Source organism: Leptodactylus fuscus, chromosome 6 (assembly GCF_031893055.1).
Source record: "Leptodactylus fuscus isolate aLepFus1 chromosome 6, aLepFus1.hap2, whole genome shotgun sequence".
In the NCBI taxonomy this organism is placed as follows: Eukaryota; Metazoa; Chordata; class Amphibia; order Anura; family Leptodactylidae; genus Leptodactylus; species Leptodactylus fuscus.
Genome location: NC_134270.1, coordinates 50,991,420 through 51,015,820, shown reverse-complemented (window position 1 = coordinate 51,015,820; position 24,401 = coordinate 50,991,420). Strand labels below are relative to the sequence as shown.

Here is a 24,401-nt window from a genome sequence, read left to right as displayed (position 1 = left end):
TCAAAAAAAGAAACACAAATAAACACGAAATGGTGAATTATTATTTTTTTTTTTAATATGGAGTGAGCTCCCCCTTGTGGTGGCTACATGCAGCTAGTTACAGTGTGTCGTTTCAAATTAGAGCCCCCTTAGTGTGAAGTTAATTGGCAAAGGATGTTGGCAGATATTAACTGTAATGAAGGGGTAAGGCCCATACACACGGCCAAGTATGGAGTCCAAGTGGGGTTTCCACTGCTCCGTTCCAATTTGTGGAATATGGAGTATGTTCTATCCAGCTCCATGAGTACAGAATGGTGTGAAACTCCACTGAAAACAATGGAGGACACTCGGTTGTCATGCCATTAAAATATCGCAACCTCCTAGGACTGTTATGTGCATGAGGCCCTACACATTTGACAGTACTCTTAGGGAGCATGGGGCCAGTTCTGGGTTTCGCTATGGGGCCAGTTCTGGGTTTCGCTATGGGGCCAGTTCTGGGTTTTGCCTGACTCTGCTCTGAACTATATTTTTATTTTCTACTAATCTTTCTATCAAGGCTTTGTTGATGGTTAGAGCCGTGATGAAAGTCATTAATGCTCCCTGATCTTTTCTCACTTACTGTTGTGCAATAGACATGTTTTGCAATCACCTCGGATAACCCAGGAGAACATTTTTAGAAGAGCTGTGCCTAGTGATGACAATGTCTCATTAATTGCCAGGGCTATAAAGGAGCACCTGTCCGCTGGTGCAAGATACCCGCCAGGACAGTGTGTCTTAGCTGATCTTCTGGGTTCGGTATTCGATCCAAGCCGCCTTAATAACCTGACAGATTTATAGCCCAAATCGAATGGTTCACACGCACAGCTACTTGTATATTGATTTATATACTTATATCTTGGCAACCCGCACACTGTCTAATGCCAGGACAGCTTTATAGTTTAATGGCTTCTCATGTTTGCTTGTTTTTGCTTGTTCTCTGCAGTTGATCATTTTATGGGTTTCTCTTAAAATTGACTCATTTTCTTGTGAACGTTTGTAAAAAAAAAATCTCTAGTAGAGTGAAATAAAGAGGATTTATCCGAAATCTTAAATTCCCATCAATTTGGGTTAAACATGACAAAATAATCATGTACTCAGTGGCGTAACTACCGGGGTAGCAGTGATAGAAGCTGCCACAGGGCCTGGGACATTAGGGGCCCGGCGACAGCCGCTACCGCTGCTTTTTTTTTTTTGATTGTTTGTTTGTTTGTTTTTTTTTTTAATAGGATGTTACCGGCTGGAGTTACTCCAGCCAGTAATGGGCCCTATTTACTTATTGATACTGGCAGGCCCCACAAACACCTATTATACTTGGTGGTCTTTTCAGACCCCCGAGTATAATGATTGGAGGCCCGGGACAGGTAAGGAAACATTAAAAAAACAGTGTTACCTACCTCTCTGCCTTCCAGACAGGCTTCGGGCCTACTTGTGTGACGGTCCCTGACGTCACAAGATCGGGGCCTGCGTCCTGGGTCATGTGAAATCCCGAATGTCATTGAAGATGGATGACACCAGTGAGGACTGCAGTGGAGCCAGGGATAGGTAAGTAAGAGTGGGTTTTATGTTGGTATCCCCCTCTCGGTCTCCGATTATTATACTCTGGGGTCTGAAAAGACCCCAGAGTAAAATAATTGTTCATGGGTGTCCACAGTGGGGCATAATATTGTGTGCAGGGGCCACTATGGGGCATAATAGTGCATGCAGGAATGTAGAGGGGTCTTCGGTGTCGGTCAGGGGGAGAGGGTCCCCATGTCAAAAGTTCGCCACGGGGCCCCCGCCATTCCTAGTTACGCCACTGCATGTACTGTAATGTCATATACTTATCTTACAGCATTGACTCTGATCTCTTATCACATTAGATGCCATTGTCATCTGATCTCTTTTTTATTGTCAATGTCAAATCGGGACCTTTTACCTCTGGGCATGAACATTCTCAGACTGCAAACGGTTATCTGAAGTTATCTTGACGATAATAATTTGTTAGGTTTCAGATTTGCTTTTGGCAAATTTAAAGGGATGTTGTACTATTTCTATTTTACTGCCAGCATGACTTAAAATGACAAGCACAATATACTCACCTGTCAGGTCCCCGATCTCCCTGACTTTTGGCCCGCACAAGAGCTTGTTGGCTATTCAGTGGCTGAGCAGTAAAGCCCTGTTCAAACAGAGCATCAGCGCTCAACCACTAACCTGTAAGCTGACTCTCTTCTGGACCCGCAGCTGAATGAATAGTGTTCCTTATTTTAAGTCATGCTATGGAGTAAAATAAAAAAAAATAATTAAACACTCTTTTAAAAGAATAGGTGAATTTAATTAACCCACTATGTTCTAGGAAATGTCTCCTATGTAAATAGGCAGAACACACAAAATGACTTGCTCGTCTGTAGTTCTGACCTAGCAGGTTATTTCTCTTGGTGTATCTAAGAGCAAAATGTGATGGGAGAAGAGAAGCTGAGCTCTGTGATATATAGGATTATATGATAGAGGAAAGAAGCTGAGCTCTGTGATACATGGGCTTATAACTTCAGCAAGACTCACTGTTTCTCCTGGGGCTACAAGGCAACTTTGCCTGTGACTCCTGTCGTGCGATCATTGATCACCATGTTACTCTGTCGCTCCCTTACTAATGCAAGTGAATGGAGTCACATTGTGATCCCAGAGGTTCTGTGATTGCAACTTCTAGTTGCAAATAATTTAGCACTGCTAGATCTTTTTGTGGCTAGAAGAAAAATTTGGAGCACCCCTGGGGATGTAAACAGCTCCATGAACTTATAATAGTGAAGGAGTCTCAGGGCAACATGGTGATCTTTGGTTGTGCAACAGGAGTCATGGCCAAAGTTTCCGTGTAGCATTAATTCTGTGTTGGATTTACTCTGCTTTTGACTCAGAAATCCTGCTCCAGCTCATAGAAACTAATGTTACAAAGCTCAGCTTCTCTCCCTCCACCATAATCTGATCTGAGATAGCAGAAATCACCTGATGGATTTGCTTTAAAGGGGTTGTATCATGAGGGCCCCCACTTCCAATATGCTCCTCCATAAAAGTGTAGAGAGCTGATAGCAAGTGTTTGTTATGCTGACAGATCTCATCCCTTTGTTATTACCTGATCACCCATTCATTTAAGGCTGCCATGAAATAAAACAGGTTTTCCCAGCAATCCCTGCTCATTACCTCTGGAACTGGCCCCGGTGAGACAATAGTCTTTAAGCAGTACCTTTTTTATCACCTTTGTCAACTCCGGATTTTGTACCCTTTGATCGGTGGCAATTCAGTGATTCTGGTGCAGTTGTATTTTTTTCCACCAGTCAGTGCAGTTACTTTTAGTGCCTGGTAAGCTTATTAGGCCCTTTACTGTCAGGTGGGCAGTGTTGGGAAGGAGGAAAGTTTCATATCTCAGAATAACACCCCCTTGTCTGCTCTGACCCTAGACCACTCACTTGACAGTAGAAGCCTAATTTTCATATCAGGTGCCAAAACTAACCATTGGTTGCTCTGCAACGGTGGGGGCTAGAGAATAAATTCCAGCCGCAGCAGAATCTGTCGAGTGGCATCTATTAAATGATACATCTTGAAGTGGTGAAAGATCCTCTTTAGAACAAGACCGCTTATTCCCCCCTCTATTCACAGGAAGACCACAGGGTCTCAGATCATGAAAACAAAGTTCCCTTGCACCCACATCTACATGTACAGCACTAGTCATCTCTATGGGACTATTGAAGAGAAGCCAAATATAGCGCTGGACTATCTCGGGCAGTTGACCCGTTTTCATTATTGGTGAGGGTCTGACCATTGTGAAACCTGATGATTATTTCACTAGATTCCAGCAGTGGACACCTTTCCTCCAAGTAGCATGAAGAGAGGAGTCTGCTTGACTATAGACTCCTGTTTTATTTTCTTTCAGATATCTTCGTCCAGTTTTCTCTTCTACTTTCAGCCTCACCTCACATCTGACAATTACAAGGTAAAGCGCCTGTATGTCATGCAGTAAATTGAGGAATTGTCCTGGATAGCGGAGCAGATGTTTGGAGTGCGGTGCCCGCTGCAGGCCTCGGTGACGGTTAATGTATTAATGACAGCCACTGATTTAGGCATGAAATTAAGTTGGATGTTTTCCATCCCCCATAGAAGCCGGTAATTAACCTGCTGTGCAAAACATCACTCGTACCCACGGGCACCGGGCATGGAATAAAAATCCATTGTAATTGCCAACAACTCGCATTGACTGAGATGCTTTGTGTCGAGGAATGTGCAGGGATATAATCCGTCGAAATCCCATGCTGACAGACGTAGCTATGTAGAGGGGCCGTGTGACCCAGTCAAGTCTGGGACACAATCTGACAGTCACTTGAGAAGCCAGGTTCTGGAGAAGTGATTCTTGTACGCTGAAAATCACCCGTCGCTCACACCTGCCGCCGACTGTCAAAGCTGTGTCGACTCAGTCGCGTTGTATCAATGGCAGGGGCTGTTCATCACATTACTGTCTCTATACTTTTATATTTCTCAGCTGTTTGACATTCTTATTTTAGAAACACATTGGCTTTCTTTACAGCTTTTTCTCCAAAACAGCAGCTGAAAGTCTCCTTAGGAGACAATGGTTGTAATATCAGGGTACCTGGAATTTCATGGGACTGTGTGGAATTTTTATTTATTTATTTTTTTATAACCTTTTTGAGTCGGAGATACTTTCCCTCCCGCGTGTACTTTTTCAGCAGATTCCTAAAAAAAAAAAAAAATGGAAATATTGATAAATTTATTGCCAGACTGTTACCATTGAATAGATGCAAATATTTTTGAAAAATACTTTGTCTATTACTTTATTACCTACCAGTTAGATTCTTCTTACGTTTTTGGCAGTTTTCATGTTTCGTTAAGTGAGCAGAAAAATGGGAACAATGGGGTGTCAGATCCGTCATATGAAGGACAGCAGTGGCACAAACAGACCCCATTGACTTCTAATTGGGTCTCCCTGATTTCCCTGATTCTGTCACTTCGACCATTATTATGGCAGGGACAATAGCTCTGCATGCAGGGGCAACACGGTGGCTCAGTGGTTAGCACTGCAGCCTTGCAGCACTGGAGTCCTGGGTTCGAATCCCGCCAGGAACAACATCTGTAAGGAGTTTGTATGTTCTCCCCGTGTTTGCATGGATTTCCTCCCATACTCTAAAGACTTACTAATAGGAAAAAAAAATGTACATCGTGAGCCCTATATGGGGCTCACAATCTACAAAAAAAAGCTCTACAGGCAGTGCTGGTGTCCATGTCAAATATGATGGGATTCCCTGATCGAGACCTGGTCATTACTGTCATCTTTTACAAAAATCTGGGCTAAATCGGAGAATACAGTCTAGGGGCTCAAGCCCGTTGTCAGTGTGTGAGATGTGTTTTTCATTGTTGGCACACTGATCCATTTTTTTCTACAGGTTAAACACACATACCCACGCACATGTATGCAGCCATGAGCCAAAGGCAAAATTTAGGACATGTCCTATAACTATCTCCATCTGGGTCTGCTTGCTCACGCCGAAAACATAAGTACATAAGCTGTCTTCCTATCAAATTGTCTCTAGGGGGGTCATTCACACTACCGCTGGTGACCGTCGGTAGTGTCCGTTACAAGATTTTAGCAACGGACCATTCATTTCAATGGGATTTTATCTTGAATCCATTTCATACCAAATCCGTCACACATTCATTATTTTTCGTGGTTAAAAATTATGACATATCAGGACTTTTGTGTTTGTGAGGAAAACCCCCCCAAAAAACCTGGTTTCACGATGGACGGGAAGCATTTTTTTATTATTAAAGTCTATGGGTATAAGACAGTAACAGTGTCTGTTATACTGTTCGCTATTACTGCAGAAGCAGAAACAAAAAGAAAAACGGACCGTGTAAAAACGTTTATTAAATGGGTCAGTTAAAAAAACGGACATGTTAACACATTAATGTCTGCTATGAAAAGGGTCCATTGACTGTTACAGAAATTGAGCAAAAACGTATCACCCCCTACAATTATTTACCTGGTTTCTCTTTCTGTATGTTTTTTTTTTTCTCCTCAGTCTCAAAAGTGTGGCATATTATATATTATAGGGTGTAATTGTACTGTAGCACCTTATGGGTGTCAGATTATCAGTTATTTTGGATTATTTAGCCATTGTCTTAAAATATAAAGGGGCATAGAAGCTTCTGTTAAAGGGATGTGTCACAGGTGTCAGTGCTCGGAGGTGAGTGACATCCATGATCCATGCTCTGCTTTTTAATGAATCACAAATACGACTCTATTTTCACATACCCGGCTTTCCTATGGAAAGTCAATGGGCCGTGAAAAAACAAAAAGGATGCCACAATGGTACTGATGGCTGAGAATCAGCACATTCATGTGAATATAACCTTAGGATGTAAAGCATATCCCCATAAATACTGAGTATTAAAAATGATTGAATGCTTACAACCCTGGCATTACCTTGCCATACCTTAGCCGCCCCAATCCGATATTCAGGCTCCATGTCTCGGCAGTGGGTAGCACGCAGTGCTGTACTATATAATGGTAATCTTTAGGATACTAATCTAGTCCATTCCTGATCTCTCCCAACTTTGTGCATAGACATGTTCCTATGTTTGGATCTCCTATGTCAGTGTCTTACCTGATGACATGTGATGAGATCTGTCTTCTATATTGATGAGGATGCAGCATGTGTGTGTCCCTGGCAGCCATATAAGTGATTGGGCAGACAGCAGGTAGCGCTACACAGAGGGATTTACTGCATAACTAAAAGACTATAGAGAATTTTTAATACCTTGCAATTAGAAAATTATATTGAAAAGTTAAATAACATAATGCACAATATTTTTTGTGGAACACCCTGCTTAGTCTTTTGCTTGAAGTTCAACATTTTGCTACTGATCGCTTCTAGATAATTGGAATTTTTTAATCAGAATTTTGATTTCATAGGTAATTTTTTAAATGTATTAATTTTTGTTCTTGTTTGATTTTCTGTGGTTAAGGTTAAGATACCTTCAGGAGACAAGTGAAATCTAACAGACTTGGCCCCATTGGCATTTCCCTTAGTTCTCACTTGTAGGGTTGGGGTCCTATTAATCAAACATAAGCCCGGAAACGATGGTTAATATGTCTGTTTTAAATCATGGCATCTGAGCTATGCAGCTGCTGAGGTCACGCCGAGTGGGCGCAGAGTGTGGGCTCATACTTACTTGCGCTCCCCAAAGAGCTGAGAATAGTTCCCTGTGTGAATTCCCAAATGTGCTGTCATTCTACATAACCTTCACACATGGTAACTCCAAACTTCCTTCAATAATCCTGTAATTTTTTAATGAATTTGTATTACAACATTTGAATGACCTACAACATTGCACCCAAGATTATGAAAAAAAAGTATAATAAAAATAATTTTGAAGAGGCCCCGCATTCCTCATAATTTGATAATTCTGGAGTATCATTTCTTATTTCTCTACGTTGTGCTGTTCCTCTGTTTATTCCTTCTGGAATTGTATGAATAAATTGACAAACAGGAGATACCGTTTAGGACGTGTCCTTGCATTGTCTGACATTGTGTAGTCTGTGTGGGGACACAACCCTTTGACAAAAGGAATAAAACTTGTGGTTCATGTATTTAAACGTTTCCAGGACACCCCTTATGTGCTAAGAAAGATGCACCTGCTGCCAGGTCCTCTTTAAGGGTTTTTTTTCGGTAAAGACATGGGTTGCATATTACTAGGATACAGTGTTCAGGAGTATTTAACCCCTTCCCGCCGATGGCATTTTTTGATTTTCGTTTTTCGTTTTTGACTCCCCTCCTTCTAAACCCCATAACTTTTTTATTTCTCCGCTCCCAGAGCCATATGAGGTCTTAATTTTTGCGGGACAAATTTTTCTTCATGATGCTACCATTAATTATTCTATATAATGTACTGGGAAGCAGGAAAAAAATTCAGAATGGGGTGGATTTGAAGAAAAAATGCAGTTCTGCGACTTTTTTACGGGCTTTGGTTTTACGGCGTTCACTGTGCAGCCAAAATGACATGTCCCCTATATTCTGTGTTTCGTGATTTATATGGTTTCGTGATTTATATGGTTTTATTTACATTTTGACCCCTAAAAAAAATTCCAAAACTGTGTTAATTTTTTTTTTCTAAAAGTCGCCATATTCCGACGGCCGTAACTTTTTTATACGTAAGTGTACGGGGATGCATAGGGCGTCTTTTTTTGCGGGGCCGGGTGTACTTTTTAGTTCTACCATTTTCAGGAAATGTTATTGCTTTGATCACTTTTTATTCAAATTTTTATCAGAATCAAAACAGTGAAAAAACGGCGGTTTGGCACTTTCGACTATTTTTCCCGCTACGGCGTTTACCGAACAGGAAAAATATTTTTATAGATTTGTAGAGCGGGCGATTTCGGACGTGGGGATACCTAACATGTATATGTTTCACAGTTTTTAACTACTTTTATATGTGTTCTAGGGAAAGGGGGATGATTTGAACTTTTAATTCTTTTTATATTTTTTTTAACTTTTTTTAAAAAATTTTTTTTTGCATTTATTAGACCCCCTAGGGGTGTTGAACCCCAGGGGGTATGATCACTAATGCAATGCATCACAATGCTAATGCATTGCAATGCATTGCAAATAAGCATCCTTTCTTTTGCAGGCTGCATAGACCATCCTGCAAAAGAGAGGCATTGCAGACAAGCCTGGGAGCCTGTACAAGGCTCCCGGCTGTCATGGCAACGGGACCTCAGCCCTGGAGCATGCTCCAGGAGCCGGCGATCCCGGCCAAAATGGCGGCGCCGGGGACCGATCGGAGGCATCAGAGCTGGTTGTCTACTGCTTAAAGCAGTAGACACCCGGCGGCTATGGCGGCCGCCCGGCTCCCGGGCGGTCGCCATAGTTACAGACCCGACATGCGCCGTACTATTACGGCGCATGTCGGGAAGGGGTTAAAATACAAGTAATTAAAATAGTATTTAAAATACTTGTCAGGTATTTGTATTTTGTAATTGAAATACTTTTTTACTCAGTATTTTGTATTTGTAATTAAAATACTTTTAGAAAGTACCGTATATACTCGAGTATAAGCCGACCTTATCAGCACATTTTTCATGCTGACAAAGCTCTCCTCGGCTTACACATGAGTCAGGATCCACGGAGCACAGAAAACTGGAAGGACCTGGAAGGGGGAGGTCCTTTAGTGCTACTGCTCTGTGATTGGCTTGTCATGAGGTCACGTGACTGATGTCATCAAAGGTCCTGTAGCCACTGGTATGTAACATCTGCAGATAAGGTTGAGTCTAAATCCTAGTAGCTCCGCCCACACCAGAGTCCGATCACATGGTCATGACGTCATCAGAGGTCCTTTAGCACACTAGGATTTAGCATCTTCCCTGCAGATGAGTGGCCATTGTGTCTTATGGAAGATGTCTGTTGTATGGAGGAGAGGAAGCTACAGTAACGTGACACACACAGGGACCTTCCTTTAGTTACTCTGCCTATTACTGTCAGGCATTTGGGGTTATTCATTTAGTTTCAGTAACTCCATGTGCCTCACATTAATAACACTTAACCCAATTATGTCCCTCATATTAACCCCTGTGTGCCCCATATAAGGGCTACTAATATGTGAGACATATGAGGGTACTAATGAAGGACCTTAATTATGAAGATACCTAATTATTAGCTCCATATGTCTCACATATCAGTAACTCTTATGTGAGGCACACAGGGGGTTAATGTGAGGGACATGATGGGGTTAACTATTACTATGAGGCACATGGAGTTACTGAGCTGTAATGCACATGACCAGACTTTTTATCTGCGATGGTGGATTCCCTCTCCCCCCCCCCCCTTCCTCGGCTTATACTCGAGTCAGTAAGTTTTCCCAGTTTTTTGTGGTAAAATTAGGGGTCTCTGCTTATATTCAGGTCGGCTTATACTCGAGTATATACAGTATATCACATATTTTAATTACTGTCTAAATTCAAAACAAATGTTTTAATTCAAATAACCCACCTCACCACATTTAAAGAAAAAAAAAACAGCGCGAGTCACATCATCACTCTCGTTTCTCGTATTTCGTGCGATGAGAGGAGGGAAAATTCCAGCGTGTTCTAGCAACGCAAGTCCGCCTTGTAGTCTCACCCATCCTTCAAATTGAAATGGATTCCAGAAGAACACTGGGACTGGGCGAGGGCCTGCTTTATTGCAGACATGCAACGATTGGAGGAGAAAGGAAACGAAGAAAAAGGGAAAAAAACAACATGAGGAACGCGACAATTATGGAAATCCGAAGAAAAAACAATGCACAAACATCAGTTCATCACCGTTCCCGACTTTAGTGATTCGGACAATGGAAACTCCTCTGACAGTGGAACACAAGGACCTGGGCCAATCGCAAAGCTCGAGTGCCTCAGATATTTATAGGAGAAAACAAGCAGTCTGAACAAATTCACGTTCTGAACAAATTCCCTCGTGTCAAATATGCATTCATCGGACTAAACAGTGCGTTACCCTCATCGGCTCCAGTCGAACGCTTATTTTCTCGAGCGTGAATTATTCTCTCACCGAGAAGAAACCGCCTGTCGGACAAAACATTTGAAATCCTTGTTCTTCTGAATGCAAACAAGCACATAACATAAATAATGTATAATAACATTTTCAAGTTTTGGAAATAAACTTAGTTCTTTTTCCATTTAGCCTGTGTTCAATTGTTACCAACAGACAAGAAGGGAGTCTGCTCCTACACAGGCATAAAGGGAATGCAAAAGTAGCACAATGTTCATAAACATACAGAATTAGTATAATATATCGATCTATCTGCACCTCTGCCTATAGTTAATGAGTACAATATATACCAAGAGCTGCTCAGTATGAATCAACATAAAAGTCACAAGTGTAACTAGCTCAGGTAAAAAAATATATGGTGATGGCAAATAATAGCAGAGATAGCAGGTATAGTACAGTACATAAATATACTAAGATCTATACGGTAATTGACTAGTACAGTATATAACCAGAGCTGCTCAATTAATAAACATGAAGATGACAGGTAGAAGTAACTCATAATAAGTGCTAGAAGTATGAAGTAATATCAAGTACAAATCCATAGGATCAAATATTATGCTAGCAGTATAAATAGACATCATATACAAATCCATAAAATCGGAGTGTATAGTAAATGGATATAGTATCAGAGAAGACACGGAAACAGAAAGTCTCAGAGGTGTTCAGTAAGAGAGTGAAATAGACTGTATAATGAATAATCAAAGACATAAGAGTGAACACATACCCATAGTAAAATTGTAGTAATAGGCCTGGAGGGAGCAGATACCCAGAACCCCAACACACGTTTCAGCGCTGCCTTCTTCTGGGGGTGGTGTCAGGAGGTAGAGAGGAGGGGGTATATATACAACAATTGATAAATCAAGGAGCCACTTAATCAAAAACACTTGGTGATCATGAGGCTGGATGCACAGATATCAGCAACTATGTGCAGGGGAAAGTGCCAGAGCCAGATCATGTTCAATTGTTCCATTTTTTGTTTTTATTAAATTTTTCAAGTATTTTAGTATTTTTAAAATACTTTTGAAGTAGTATTTATTATTTCTATTTGAAATACTTTGGGATGAAAGTATTTAGTATTTGTATTTAAAATACTTTCCCAAAGTATTTTAAATACTGCTAGGATATCAGACCAATGTCTGATCTGCAGGGATCTAACTAGTGTGATGCCGCTGCCACTTGATGCTAGTAAACAGGTTACAGTGGTTGGACCCCGACCAAGCTGACATTGATGGCCGATCCTACTTGTATTCTTACTAAGACTACAAACAGTGTAGTCTGATCCTTCTGTCTCCCCTCCAAAGGTTTGGTAGGTTAACCAGTAAGTAACACATGGATGACAGACCATGGAGAAATATAGGTTTGGTTAAGACCTATAAACACAAAACATTAGAAGAATTTCATCCAGACTATGTGCGGTGTTGCTCGTTCTTTTATTTTGGTTGTGTTTAAAAAAAAAAATGTAATCTAATATTTATATATTGTTTTTTGTTTTTTTTTCCCCCCAGCTCCGAATAACTTTGTGGTCACTTAGTGCAAAATCTGTGTCATACATCAAGTATCCAAAAGCGTGTCAAAAGGGTAAGAAAGCTCATCTAGAATTTACTACACCATCTGTTTTAAGGAGATTCTGTGCAAGGCTCATGATACACTGTAACGAATGGTACACAGTTTGAGGTGATCAGTACAAGTTTTTGGATTTTGGAAAGTGATTTGAGAGCATGGAGGCCACTTCATCACGTTTACATCATGAATGCCTGATGAAGTGGATGCTGTGCTCCGACACGTTACACACTTTTTCTTTTTCAGGGTAGGCAATATATAAAAGACACAAATCTAAGTGACTGTCCATCTTAAATGGGCTCCTTTGTGGCTCAATTCATGCAGCAGCCACGTTTTTGTCCAAAAGCATGGCAACTAATAATGCCCAAAATCGGGTGTTTTTTGCTGAGGTAGACCTGCTTGAATGTGCTGTAACACAGAGGATGAGAAGTGGATAGAATTGTATATGTGTGTAATACAAAAGCAGTATATAAGTGTTAGGAAAACGAAGAGAAATTCCTTTTCATTTTCGGCCAGCCGACTTTCCTAAATGATTGAGATGAATCACACCTATAGATATATCAGTCAGCATCCCCAGCACTCTCCCAGGTTTTCCAGGTGCTAATGCTGGCCCTTGGTTTTTGGACTCCACTTTCTGTGCTGAATTATTTTGACTAGGTGAACAAAGGGGCAGCGCCACTCGATGGGTGCCATGACTCATGTCTCACCCTGCACAGCGATTTCCATACCAGTGTTACAGTACCTGATACTTTGGCTTAGTTGTAAGTGAAGTGTGATTGATTCATAGTATCAAGCACCGCAATATTCATATGGACATTACTGTGACTGCAGTGATAGGACTTGGGTGAGGCCCCCTTTGTTTTGCTGAATGGGTTTAGTCCTTGTGATGGGGCATTCACACTCATACATGTATGGCCTATTCTAGGGTAGTGCTATCAGTTTTATATCCTGGTAAAACTCTGGAAAAGGAGCGGTCACTGCTTCTTATATGTCTGTTTTACTAAATATGGTGATTGGGGTATGTCTCAATGCAGTCTAACACTGGCTGATTGGACGGACACAGCCACAACTCCACCCAGTTGTCAAACTATTCATATATGTCTAGGAGTAAAAAAAACAAGGATCCGTACAATGGGGGAAATGTGGTGGTGGTGGTGGGGGGCCGAGGGGGAGACATTCTTCTTTTACCCCATTGTTTGTGTGTAAGGTAGTTGCAAATATTTATTGCTACTTGTGATTTAACTAGACATAAGTGGCAGTTTTGCACTAGCCATCCCAATTTTCCAAAGGTGGGTACAATCATCATGTGTGCCACATTCATCTTGAATTAGGCATGCCCAGTGCTAGCACTAGGGACATGAAGACTGGTGTATAATACAGAATAGCAGTATATACTAAAATAGACATGTCAGGAGTGGTGACAGTTCCTGTTGAAAGCTCTTCCTAGTTCTCTTACACTGGTCCTCCTCTTAGTTCTTCCTGTCACGGATGATAATACAACAGTATTAAAGGATTGCAACTGTATCTACAATAAGTAAAAACGGAACCTTCTGTTGGCAACATTGTTGGGTTTTAGAGCTAAATCTACACTGCTTTCATTGGCCATTGCTATGTTTACTGACAGATTTGTATATCTTGTATGCTTCAACTTTATTACTTGCTGCTGTGACCAAAGAGGTGAACGGTAACCATGGTCTGTTCCTGCAGGGATAGCCTTCACCAGCGATGGGCGGCACATGGCTCTGGCAGAAAGACGGGACTGCAAAGATTACATTAGCATATTTGTGTGCAATGACTGGCGCCTTCTAAGGGTGAGAAATGCCTGCGTCCACATGCTGTGCGCCTGTCTGTTCATTTAATACCTACGTATCTTTAGTACTTAGTTTGTAGAATTTACTACGCTGCTTTCAGGGGACTTTCCTGGATTCTTCCCTGGCAGTCAGCAAGGTGTCTAAACATAGCAGCACAATTTCCATCCACCCACACACATTCATTGTACGGGGCCATTATGTAAAGTCATTAGATTAATTGGGGATGAAGCGGCCATGGTCCTATGACCCCCCCCCCCCCCCCCCCATGGTACATGTACATAATAGAAAGAGACACCCTTGTATATATCATACCCATAGGATGCTGGCTTTGAGCCTTTATAATGACTTCACACAGTCCAGTGGTTGCACTCGCTCAAGTCCTTTATGTTGATGTTCTGCATCTGAAAAATCTGGTTGACATCTAGTATATCTTGCACAGTTGATGCCACCCAGCTTTACCAGGCTCCTGAATGCCAAGCCTTTGAGGTTATGCAGCAATGTCTACTGTATACCTGTATTTGGTATTTTAATCTCTAGTAAAGTAAACCCATTGAGCGTTATCATGGCAGCCATACTGAATATCACCCAATATTTCCAGAAATATTTGAGTGGAATGTGTAACTTGCCAGAAATGAACATGGTAAAGACTTTTATGTGATTTTATTTTCTTGTCATATGCAAAAAAAACCCAAAAAAACATTACGCTAATGCACTCATTGGAGGTCACCTTGTCCAAACTCTGTCTAGGCTGTATGGCTGTGAGGAATCTTGAGATTGTATTCTTATAAATAAGGCAAGGTCACTCCCAGCAACCTTAAGGCTGCTGACACACAGGGATCAGAATGCAGCTATAGCCGCTGTCAGCGCCAGGGTCACCTTTTAAGTTAGTTTTTAACAGCTACCGCACTGACCCATTGTTTTGTATGGCCCTGTTCACATGTCCATGTCAAAACTCAGGACAGGTCCTGTTTCTGTCTATTTTGCTGCCCGGGCTCACTGCAATAAATAAATGGGTCAGTGGATGTGCTGCCCATACGGTTTTCCACAGACTCTACAACAGATACGTTTATGTGCATGTAGCCTAAGTAAGTGACACACGGATACAGGCTGTTTCTCACTGACTCTGTGGGTTTCCTGATATGAGCAGCCATTTAATGTGGTATAGTCAGTAAAGCAATGGCGGCCCCAGCACTGACAGCGGCTATATCTGTGCTTAGAACCCCATGTTGCACCAGCCGTATGTTACCCATAATTGTGAATGGGATTCATCCAATGGACATAATAGAACACTATTTATTAGTTATTGAGATTTTTTATTTTCTGAATTTGTCCGTTTTATGATATAATATTATTATTATTATTATCTCCAGTTTACTGAAATTAATAACCACAGCGACACCTGCAGGCCATTGAGTGCAAAACAAAATATAACTGAACTCAAAAGCTAACACACAACGGTACACCACCCAGCCGTAGCGTGCGGATTTCCTCACACGCTCTTTATGCTTAACCCTTTCCGTCCAGATGCTTTTTCCTCTGTTATTCCTGCTAGAAATTTATGAATAAATAGACAACTCAGTGTTATCAGTTGGTGGTGTATCTCCACAAACTCTCACAATGAGTGTTTGCTGCGTAGGCTCACACCCCTTTGACTGCTGGAGTGGTAACGCCCAATTGTCAGTTCATTCATAAATTTCTAGGAGTAGTAACAGAGGAACGGCACAGTGCAAAACTACAAGAAAAGAAGCATCAGAATTGTCATGCTATGGGAACCACATGTATTACTGGGGAGATTATTTAGAATGATTGCTCATGGTGAAGGCGTCCAGCAATGTTCATTTGTTTAGGATGCCATAAAATCATAGGTCGTAGATCATAAGAAACCCTCCTGATAGTCGCATCATGTGAAATGAATGTAACTTGCTCTATCGTCAATCACTAATCATCTCCCCATGTAACTATAAGGATTGATGGGATTGATATAATGTATGTACAGCAGTGCAGAATATGTTGGAGCCATATAATAATTGGCCGCACAGCTCAGAGCCCGTCTGTGAATCAGGCTGTGGACTCACATGTGGATTTTCTGATGTCTATGGCCCATTTTGGCGTATCTGCCGGGAGCTCCACATTCCACGTATAGGCGGTGAGGACTGCTGAGGACACGGTGCACACATCTCTTCTCCCAGCTGTCACAACATGTATTTAGAACGATGTGATTGCTCTGCGGACACGGCCAACTTCAGGATTCAGTTTCACACAGAAGTGAACGATGTCCCGCCATGACAGACACAGACAAGACCATAAACTGAAGGCTGACAAACAGAGCTTTGTTTCATGAGAGGACTGTTCATGGAAATATTCTTGCATTTGTCGCCTCTTTATGAAGCACTATTTCACTTTGCTCTCTTACTGCGTGCACTTGGGGAGCCAATTTTAACAGTAACCTATACAAAAATCTCATACAGTACCATGTACATACGGGGGAAGCATTATAGTAGTTTATTTATTATGCTTACTTATATAGCGCCATCATATTCCGCAGTGCTTTACAGATATTGTTGGTCACTGTCCCATATAGGGCTCACAATCTACATTCCCTATCAGTATGTTTTTGGTGTGTGGGAGGAAACCAGAGTACCCGGAGGAAACCCACGCAAACACGGGGAGAACATACAAACTACTTGCAGATGTTGCCCTTGGCAGGATTTGAACCTAGGACTGCAGCGCTGCAAGACTGCAGTGCTAACCACTGAGCCACCGTGCTGCCCAGTTATATTATTGGACACAAAGGCGGTTTTAGAGCGTATATTCGTTTGTATGATGGTATTCTAACAGTATATGTTTACATAGTGGTAGTAGTATAGTATAGTTTTATTATTGTACATGCAGTCATTATTATAGTAGTTATATTATTGTACGCAGGGGCAGTATTTTAGAAGTTATATTCATTTATATGCTGACGGTATTTTAATAGTATATGTTTACGTAGTGGTCGTAGTATAGTAGTTATATTGTTCATAGGAGGCAGTATTTTAGAAGTTATGTTCATTTATATGCTGATGGTATTGTAGCATATATTTACATACATAGTGATCATAGTGTAGTAGTTTTATTATCCTACGTAGGAGGCAGTATTTTAGAAGTTACAGTCCTATGAAAAAGTTTGGGCACCCCTATTAATCTTAATCATTTTTTGTTCTAAATATTTTGGTGTTTGCAACAGCCATTTCAGTTTGATATATCTAATAACTGATGGACACAGTAATATTTCAGGATTGAAATGAGGTTTATTGTACTAACAGAAAATGCGCAATATGCATTAAACCAAAATTTGACCGGTGCGAAAGTATGGGCACCCTTATCATTTTATTGATTTGAATTCCCCTAACTACTTTTTACTGACTTACTGAAGCACAAAATTGGTTTTGTAACCTCAGTGAGCTTTGACCTTCATAACCAGATGTATCCAATCATAAGAAAAGGTATTTAAGGTGGCCAATTGCAAGTTGTTCTCCTATTTGAATCTCCTCTGAAGAGTGGCATCATGGGCTACTCAAAACAACTCTCAAATGATCTGAAAACAAAGATTGTTCAACATAGTTGTTCAGGGGAAGCATACAAAAAGTTGTCTCAGAGATTTAACCTGTCAGTTTCCACTGTGAGGAACATAGTAAGGAAATGGAAGACCACAGGGACAGTTCTTGTTAAGCCCAGAAGTGGCAGGCCAAGAAAAATATCAGAAAGGCAGAGAAGAAGAATGGTGAGAACAGTCAAGGACAATCCACAGACCACCTCCAAAGAGCTGCAGCATCATCTTGCTGCAGATGGTGTCACTGTGCATCGGTCAACTATACAGCGCACTTTGCACAAATAGAAGCTGTATGGGAGAGTGATGAGAAAGAAGCCGTTTCTGCACGTACGCCACAAATAGAGTTGCCTGAGGTATGAAAAAGCACATTTGGACAAGGCAGCTTCATTTTGGAAACAAAAATTGAGTTGTTTGGTTATAAAAAAAGGCGTTATGCATGGCGTCCAAAAAGAAACAGCATTCCAAGAAAAACACTTGCTACCCACTGTAAAATTTGGTGGAGGTTCCATCATGCTTTGGGGCTGTGTGGCCAATGCCGGCACCGGGAATCTTGTTAAAGTTGAGAGTCGCATGGATTCCACTCAGTATTAGCAAATCCTCGAGAATAATGTTCAAGAATCAGTGACGAAGTTGAAGTTACGCCGGGGATGGATATTTCAGCAAGACAATGATCCAAAACACCGCTCCAAATCCTCAGGCATTCATGCAGAGGAACAATTACAATGTTCTGGAATGGCCATCCCAGTCCCCAGACCTGAATATCATTGAACATCTGTGGGATGATTTGAAGCAGGCTGTCCATGCTCGGCGAGCATCTAACTTAACTGAACTTGAATTGTTTGTCCAAAATACCTTTATCCAGGATCCAGGAACTGATGAAAAGCTACAGGAAGCGACTAGAGGCTGTTATCTTTGCAAAAGGAGGATGTACTAAATATTAATGTCACTTTTCTGTTGAGGTGCCCATACTTTTGCACCGGTCAAATTTTGATTTAATGCATATTGCACATTTTCTGTTAGTACAATAAACCTCATTTCAATCCTGAAATATTACTGTGTCCATCAGTTATTAGATATATCAAACTGAAATGGCTGTTGCAAATACCAAAATATTTAGAACTAAAAATGATTAAGATTAATAGGGGTGCCCAAACTTTTTCATAGGACTGTATATCCATTTATATACTGACATTATTATAGTAGTAGTATATGTTTACATGGTGATGGTAGTACAGTAGTTTATTTTTATTTTACATACATTATTTTAGTAGTTATGTAATTGTACATAAGAGCCAATATTATAATAGTTATTTTTTTTGTCTATATTGGTCATTATTATAGTTGTTAGATGCTTGTACACATGACTAGCATATAGTCTATAGTATTATACATGCTACAATAGTATATAGTATTATACATAGGGAACAGTATTATATTACTTATATAGTTGTAAATTGGGGACAGTGTTATAACAGTTATATTCTTGCTCATAATGAACAGTATTATTGAAGGAAAGATAAAAACAATCTAATGCTCTGTAAAGCTGGATTATATACGTATATGTTATAACTTGATCTTGGTTGTATTGCAGCATTTTGAGACTGATACTCAGGACCTGACTGGTATAGACTGGGCTCCAAATGGCTGTGTCCTGGCCGTATGGGACACTTGCCTGGAGGTATGATGGAGGCGAAATATCTCAGTGTCTGTTCAGTCCTTTTATCTACTAGTCTGTGAGCATATATTATCTAATAATGACTTCAATCTTTATTTTTATGTCAGTACAAGGTATTACTGTACTCACTAGACGGCCGCTTGCTGTCCAGTTACTCCGCTTACGAGTGGTCGTTGGGCATCAAATCTGTCGGATGGAGTCCCAGCAGCCAGTTTCTTGCTGTCGGCAGCTATGATGAGAAGGTATGTAAGTGGGCTTTATGTGCCTTTAGTTTAGCAGTGTCTGTACCTATATTTCTTATCATTATACAGTATGTCTATACATCATATATATCTATTATCATTATTAGGTTCGAATCCTCAACCACGTGACATGGAAACCGATCAAAGAACTGGTGCATCCAGTTACAATCTCCAACCCAAAGACTGTAAGCATTGTAAAGACCAGAACTACAAAGTATCCCACCTGCCACTTATAAAGAATGGGGGGATCTTTAGTGCATGAGGCTGCTTCGTTGGAGTATGTCTTCTATGTCGTTTGTTGGGATAGTAACATATTTGGCTTAAAACAGTAAGGCAGCGGAGTTTTAAAAGAAATGTAGCTTTTACATGGAAAGAGAGAAAACCAAGATCAAGATAAGCAAAGTACTCAGAATTTTATGTAGATTTTTACTATTCCATTGTTATATTTCAAATATTTTTTTACATTTTCTTTCGATTTTATATTTCCATTCTTTTAGGTGGTTTACAGAGAAGTGGACAAATGCCAAAGTGTTGAACCAAGTCAACTTATGTTTCCTCGTCCACAAGGAGCCCCCAATAGTCTCTTTACAGTCCACAGTAAATGTAAGTGATGATCAGACTGCGTAGTGCTTTCTAAGATGTTACATTTCACAGTATTGTTCTTCTTCTTAAGTAGCGGAATATCTTCTTCCAAAATCTTCTTGAGTCTATGTATTGATCTTGAGTAACTTGTCCGGAGCAGAGGTCACTACTCTGCAGGTGGAGCCACAGTAGAGTAGTGAGTGCAGCTGTCAAGTATAATACAAGATATATAATATGATGTATGTTCACAGTGACTACACTGGTGAGTTCAGCTCGGGAGAATGATACAGGTTGTAACTCAGAATTAGAATATAAGTATGTACTCAGCAGAAAAGTGAATGCAGCAGATTATTCTGAAGATTTCACCAGCAGAATAGCGAGTGCAGCTCTAAAGTATGATACAATCTGTAACTCAGGATCAGTACAAGATATGTAATGTGATGTATGTTCACAGTGGCTCTACCAGCAGAATAGAGAGTGCTGCTGTGGAGTATAATACAGGCTATAACCCAGGGTCCATACAAGATAAGTAACACATGTATGTGTACAGTGACTCCACCAGCAGAATAGTGAGTGCTGCTGTGGAGTATAATACAGGCTATAACTCAGGGTGCATACAAGATAAGTAACACATGTATGTGTACAGTGACTCCACCAGCAGAACAGTGAGTTACAGAAATATGTATCTGACAGCTGAGTAATATTGTTAATATGACTATCTCTACAGATGAGCTTTTGGAGGTTCCAGTGACGTTACGCACCATAAAACCAGACACTGACCGTGCAAATCCAGAACTTGGGATTGGGATACTCGCCTTCAGTCCTGATAATCGATACTTGGCCACCAAAAATGGTACAAATTTTTATCCCTATTTCTAGTTTTGAAAACTGCAAAGCATTCCTGTGGTTACCAGATTTGGGAAAAATATGTTTCTACAAGTTAACCTCTTTTAAAATGAAATCTCGGTTTTACCTGGTGAGATCTGCCGGGGCCTGGTTTCACCTATTCAAATGAATGGAAGACCAGGCATGGGCTGGCATAGTTGGGGCAACCCTTAGTGACTGTCTGGTTTGGCTAGTAAAGGGGTGTTTGCACTGAGTGACTGCGCTGTGTGTGCTCCATAAGGCCATATTCCTTCTAGGCTTATTACATCTGTTCTGTGCTGACATTTTGATAGTGTATTCATGCGGGTAAACTGTATCTTTCTGTGTAGACCGGATACAAATGTAGCAAACTCTCAGCTGTGAGAAGTATAACGTCACAGATTTTCAACCTATGCAAATGAATAAGAATGTTTCCATTCACTACCTGTAATCTGGAAATCTTGAACATAGGAGTGAAAGCACAAAGTTTATTAAAAATACTAAAACCTTTTATTATATCACAATGAAAGGGAACCTGACAAACTGATTTCCAACAGTAAAAAACTCACAGGTCCATATGGACTGGTGGTTTATTGTCCCAAATAGCCACCTCCTAACACTGTCAGTGGCTGCTATATAAAGAATTAAACCTTTATACCTTGGTGCTCCGTCTGCCTTCACTGAGGCACACATTGGTTTTCATGCACATGCTTCAGAAGTGAATGACTGCACAAGCCAGATAAGTGTAAGACTTGCTTTTTTTGCAGACACTAAACCAACATTGTAAAGTTCTGTTGGTGGTTTACGGACAGAAATAGACCCAAGAGGTTGCCTTTAAGCTCAGAAAAGCCCTTTAACACCAAATTGACTAGTTACATTGAGACTGTTGATCAGCTGTCTGGAGGATTGAAATTGAACCCTTTTGTGTTGACCAATGTCTTGTAGATAACATGCCGTGTTGTGTGTGGATATGGGACATTCAAAAGATGAAGTTGTCGGTGGTGCTGGAGCAGACATCACCTGTCCGCTCTTTTCACTGGGACCCAGTGCAGCCAAGGCTTGCAATTTGCACTGGAAATAGCAAAGTGTATTTGTGGTCACCGACTGGTTGTGTCTCTGTCCAGGTTCCTGTGGAAGGTGAGTAACCCTTTACAACACTGGTGGTATCCATTACTGTAATGAGCCACTAGATCTGTCTGCCCACAAACCAAACACTGACACGTAGACCAGATTCTTCCATATCCTCTATCCAGCTAACAGCATGGAAGTGACATTATGTGTGCAACCAGCATGGACTGCTGAGGAACAAGAATAATACATCATTTCAGATCTTTGTTATAACTCCTATTAGGATTATATATCGCTGGGAAAGTTGGGTGGCAATCAATGGCCTCCATAGCTGTTACTACCAAGTTTTTCCAAATTATGCGAAGAAGATATTACTGGTATAAGCAGACAGGTTTGGAGGTTGTTATTTTGGTAAAGCTGTGCGATCAATCTAGTGAGCGCTGTAATGTCAGATTTGGTTGTCACCCAACTTTCCATGAAACTGATAAAATTATAGGGAATTCTCCTAACAATAGCCTGTATATTACTTTTACTGACTGACTGTCACAACTTTTGGTTGACCATCTATTGTGATAATGAAGGGATGTAGCTTTTGGTAAACTACAGTAGTTTAGTCCTCATACATCCCTTTTTGGCATCACTTCCATCTAGGTTCTGTATCATGGATATTTTACATAGCCCTACAGCCCCTTTCATGATGTTGATATGGGGATCCCAGTGTTTGATGTCTAGTAATCAGACATAATGGTGACTGACAGTGAAGAGGGCCATACAAATCGGGGGGGATTGTTGGATTTTAATGCGTTTAATCCCTTGTTACTCCTGAAAATAAATGTCATTAGAGATGTCTGGCAGCCACTTACCCCTTTACCTGTTGCAATAAACATGGCGGCAACCATAGGTATCTTAAGCAGTGCATGTATATTTCAGGGGATAGGAGAGTATCTTGTTGCGAAACTCCTCTGGTGACTACGCATACATACACGCAGTGCATGTGTGCTTCAAAGGAGGGGAGAGTAATCAGCAAACTATTCTGGTGACTGCTTATCTCCTCTGAGAAAAAAGGAACAGGCCCCATGCACAAACACATATACATACAGTGCATGTATACTTCACAGGAGAGAAGAGTAACCAGCTGCTAGACTGCTCTGGTGACTGCTTATCTTCCCTAAGAAGGAAAGGATTGGGCCCCTATGCACATTAGAGGGTTGGTGGGTTCAGCATGGGCAGCTTAAGAGAAGGGGGAGATGCCTTTTGGACAAACAAGTTTTCAGTTCACAGCTGTACGATGTGCATGACTGGATAAATCCCTTCCCCATATAATCACTTTTTTATCTTTAGGTCTTCTGTTCTGAAATCTTCCATTAAAGGGGATGCACAGGATGAGAAAAGCATGGCTGTTTTCTTCCAAAAGTTATGCCTGTCCATGGGTTGTGTTTGTTATTATAGCACAGCTCAATTAAAGTGGAAGGGGCTCAGTTGCAATACCACACACAACTTACGGACAGGTATGGCGCTGTTTTTACAAAAAATGCAGCCAATAGTTTTTTCTCTACAACCCCCATTGGCTTATAAATGTGACTACACATTACCTTCTTACTTTGTTAGTGGCCCTTTAAGTGATCTCCTGCCTCTTTGCAGGTACTTTCAATGTGCTGTCACTGACCTGGCATCCATTGGGAGAAGACTCTCTACTACTCATGAGTAAGGATCATCTCTGCATTTGTTACCTGGAGAACGAGGAGAATCACTGACCTCAGCTTGAAGCTATCTTAGGAAAACATGTTTACGTAGTGGGCTTAAGGACCCCCGTGACGTGGTAACTACAGACAGGCCTGAGGTGTTTGTGACCAGGTTTATAAATAAGCCCGCCACTGTCTGGCCACTTGTCTTATGTCATCTTGTTTTCTATGTTCTTCTTATACGGACAGATAGTATTTATTTGTAGCTTCCTATTCATGGGCCTGATAGTCTAGAGCATTCAGCATTGTGTTTTAATAGATTGTACATTGCCATGTATATACATGTAGAGATGTAATTTATTACAATCAATAAATTCTTTATTTTTACCCAGAGAGACTGGTTCTTGTAGTGCTGAGCAATATAAACACACATCATAAGTATCATTGCATCTAACTTATATTTGCCTGAGTTTCATAACCATCTAAAACTGGATCTGTTCACGGGAATAAATGACTGTAAATCACAAAGCCAACAAGTACTAGTCACTAGGGTACAGGAACTGGTCATTAAACTGCTAGGCTGCCAGTGGACAATATGGTGGCTCAGTGGTTAGCGCTCTGTCCTGCCAAACACAACATCTGCATGGAGTTTGTATGTTCTTCCTGTGTTTGCGTGGGTTTCTCCTTGGTACTCCGGTTTTTACATCCTGCAAAAAGTCAATAATCTTAA

General features: G+C 40.9%; 1 protein-coding gene across 1 annotated transcript in view; it reads left to right on the top strand.

Annotated features, from left to right (window-relative positions):
- WRAP73 (WD repeat containing, antisense to TP73) overlaps positions 1-23,988 on the top strand; it is a 44,207-nt gene extending 20,219 nt beyond the window's left edge. Inside the window, exons 4-12 of the mRNA XM_075279941.1 lie at positions 12,101-12,173; positions 13,863-13,966; positions 19,150-19,236; positions 19,341-19,475; positions 19,583-19,660; positions 19,973-20,078; positions 20,785-20,910; positions 21,867-22,058; positions 23,631-23,988. Of these exons, the coding sequence (XP_075136042.1) occupies positions 12,101-12,173; positions 13,863-13,966; positions 19,150-19,236; positions 19,341-19,475; positions 19,583-19,660; positions 19,973-20,078; positions 20,785-20,910; positions 21,867-22,058; positions 23,631-23,743 (1,014 nt within the window). The 3' untranslated portion in view covers positions 23,744-23,988. The remainder of the gene's footprint in view (positions 1-12,100; positions 12,174-13,862; positions 13,967-19,149; positions 19,237-19,340; positions 19,476-19,582; positions 19,661-19,972; positions 20,079-20,784; positions 20,911-21,866; positions 22,059-23,630) is intronic.
- Positions 23,989-24,401: the final 413 nt, after the last annotated feature.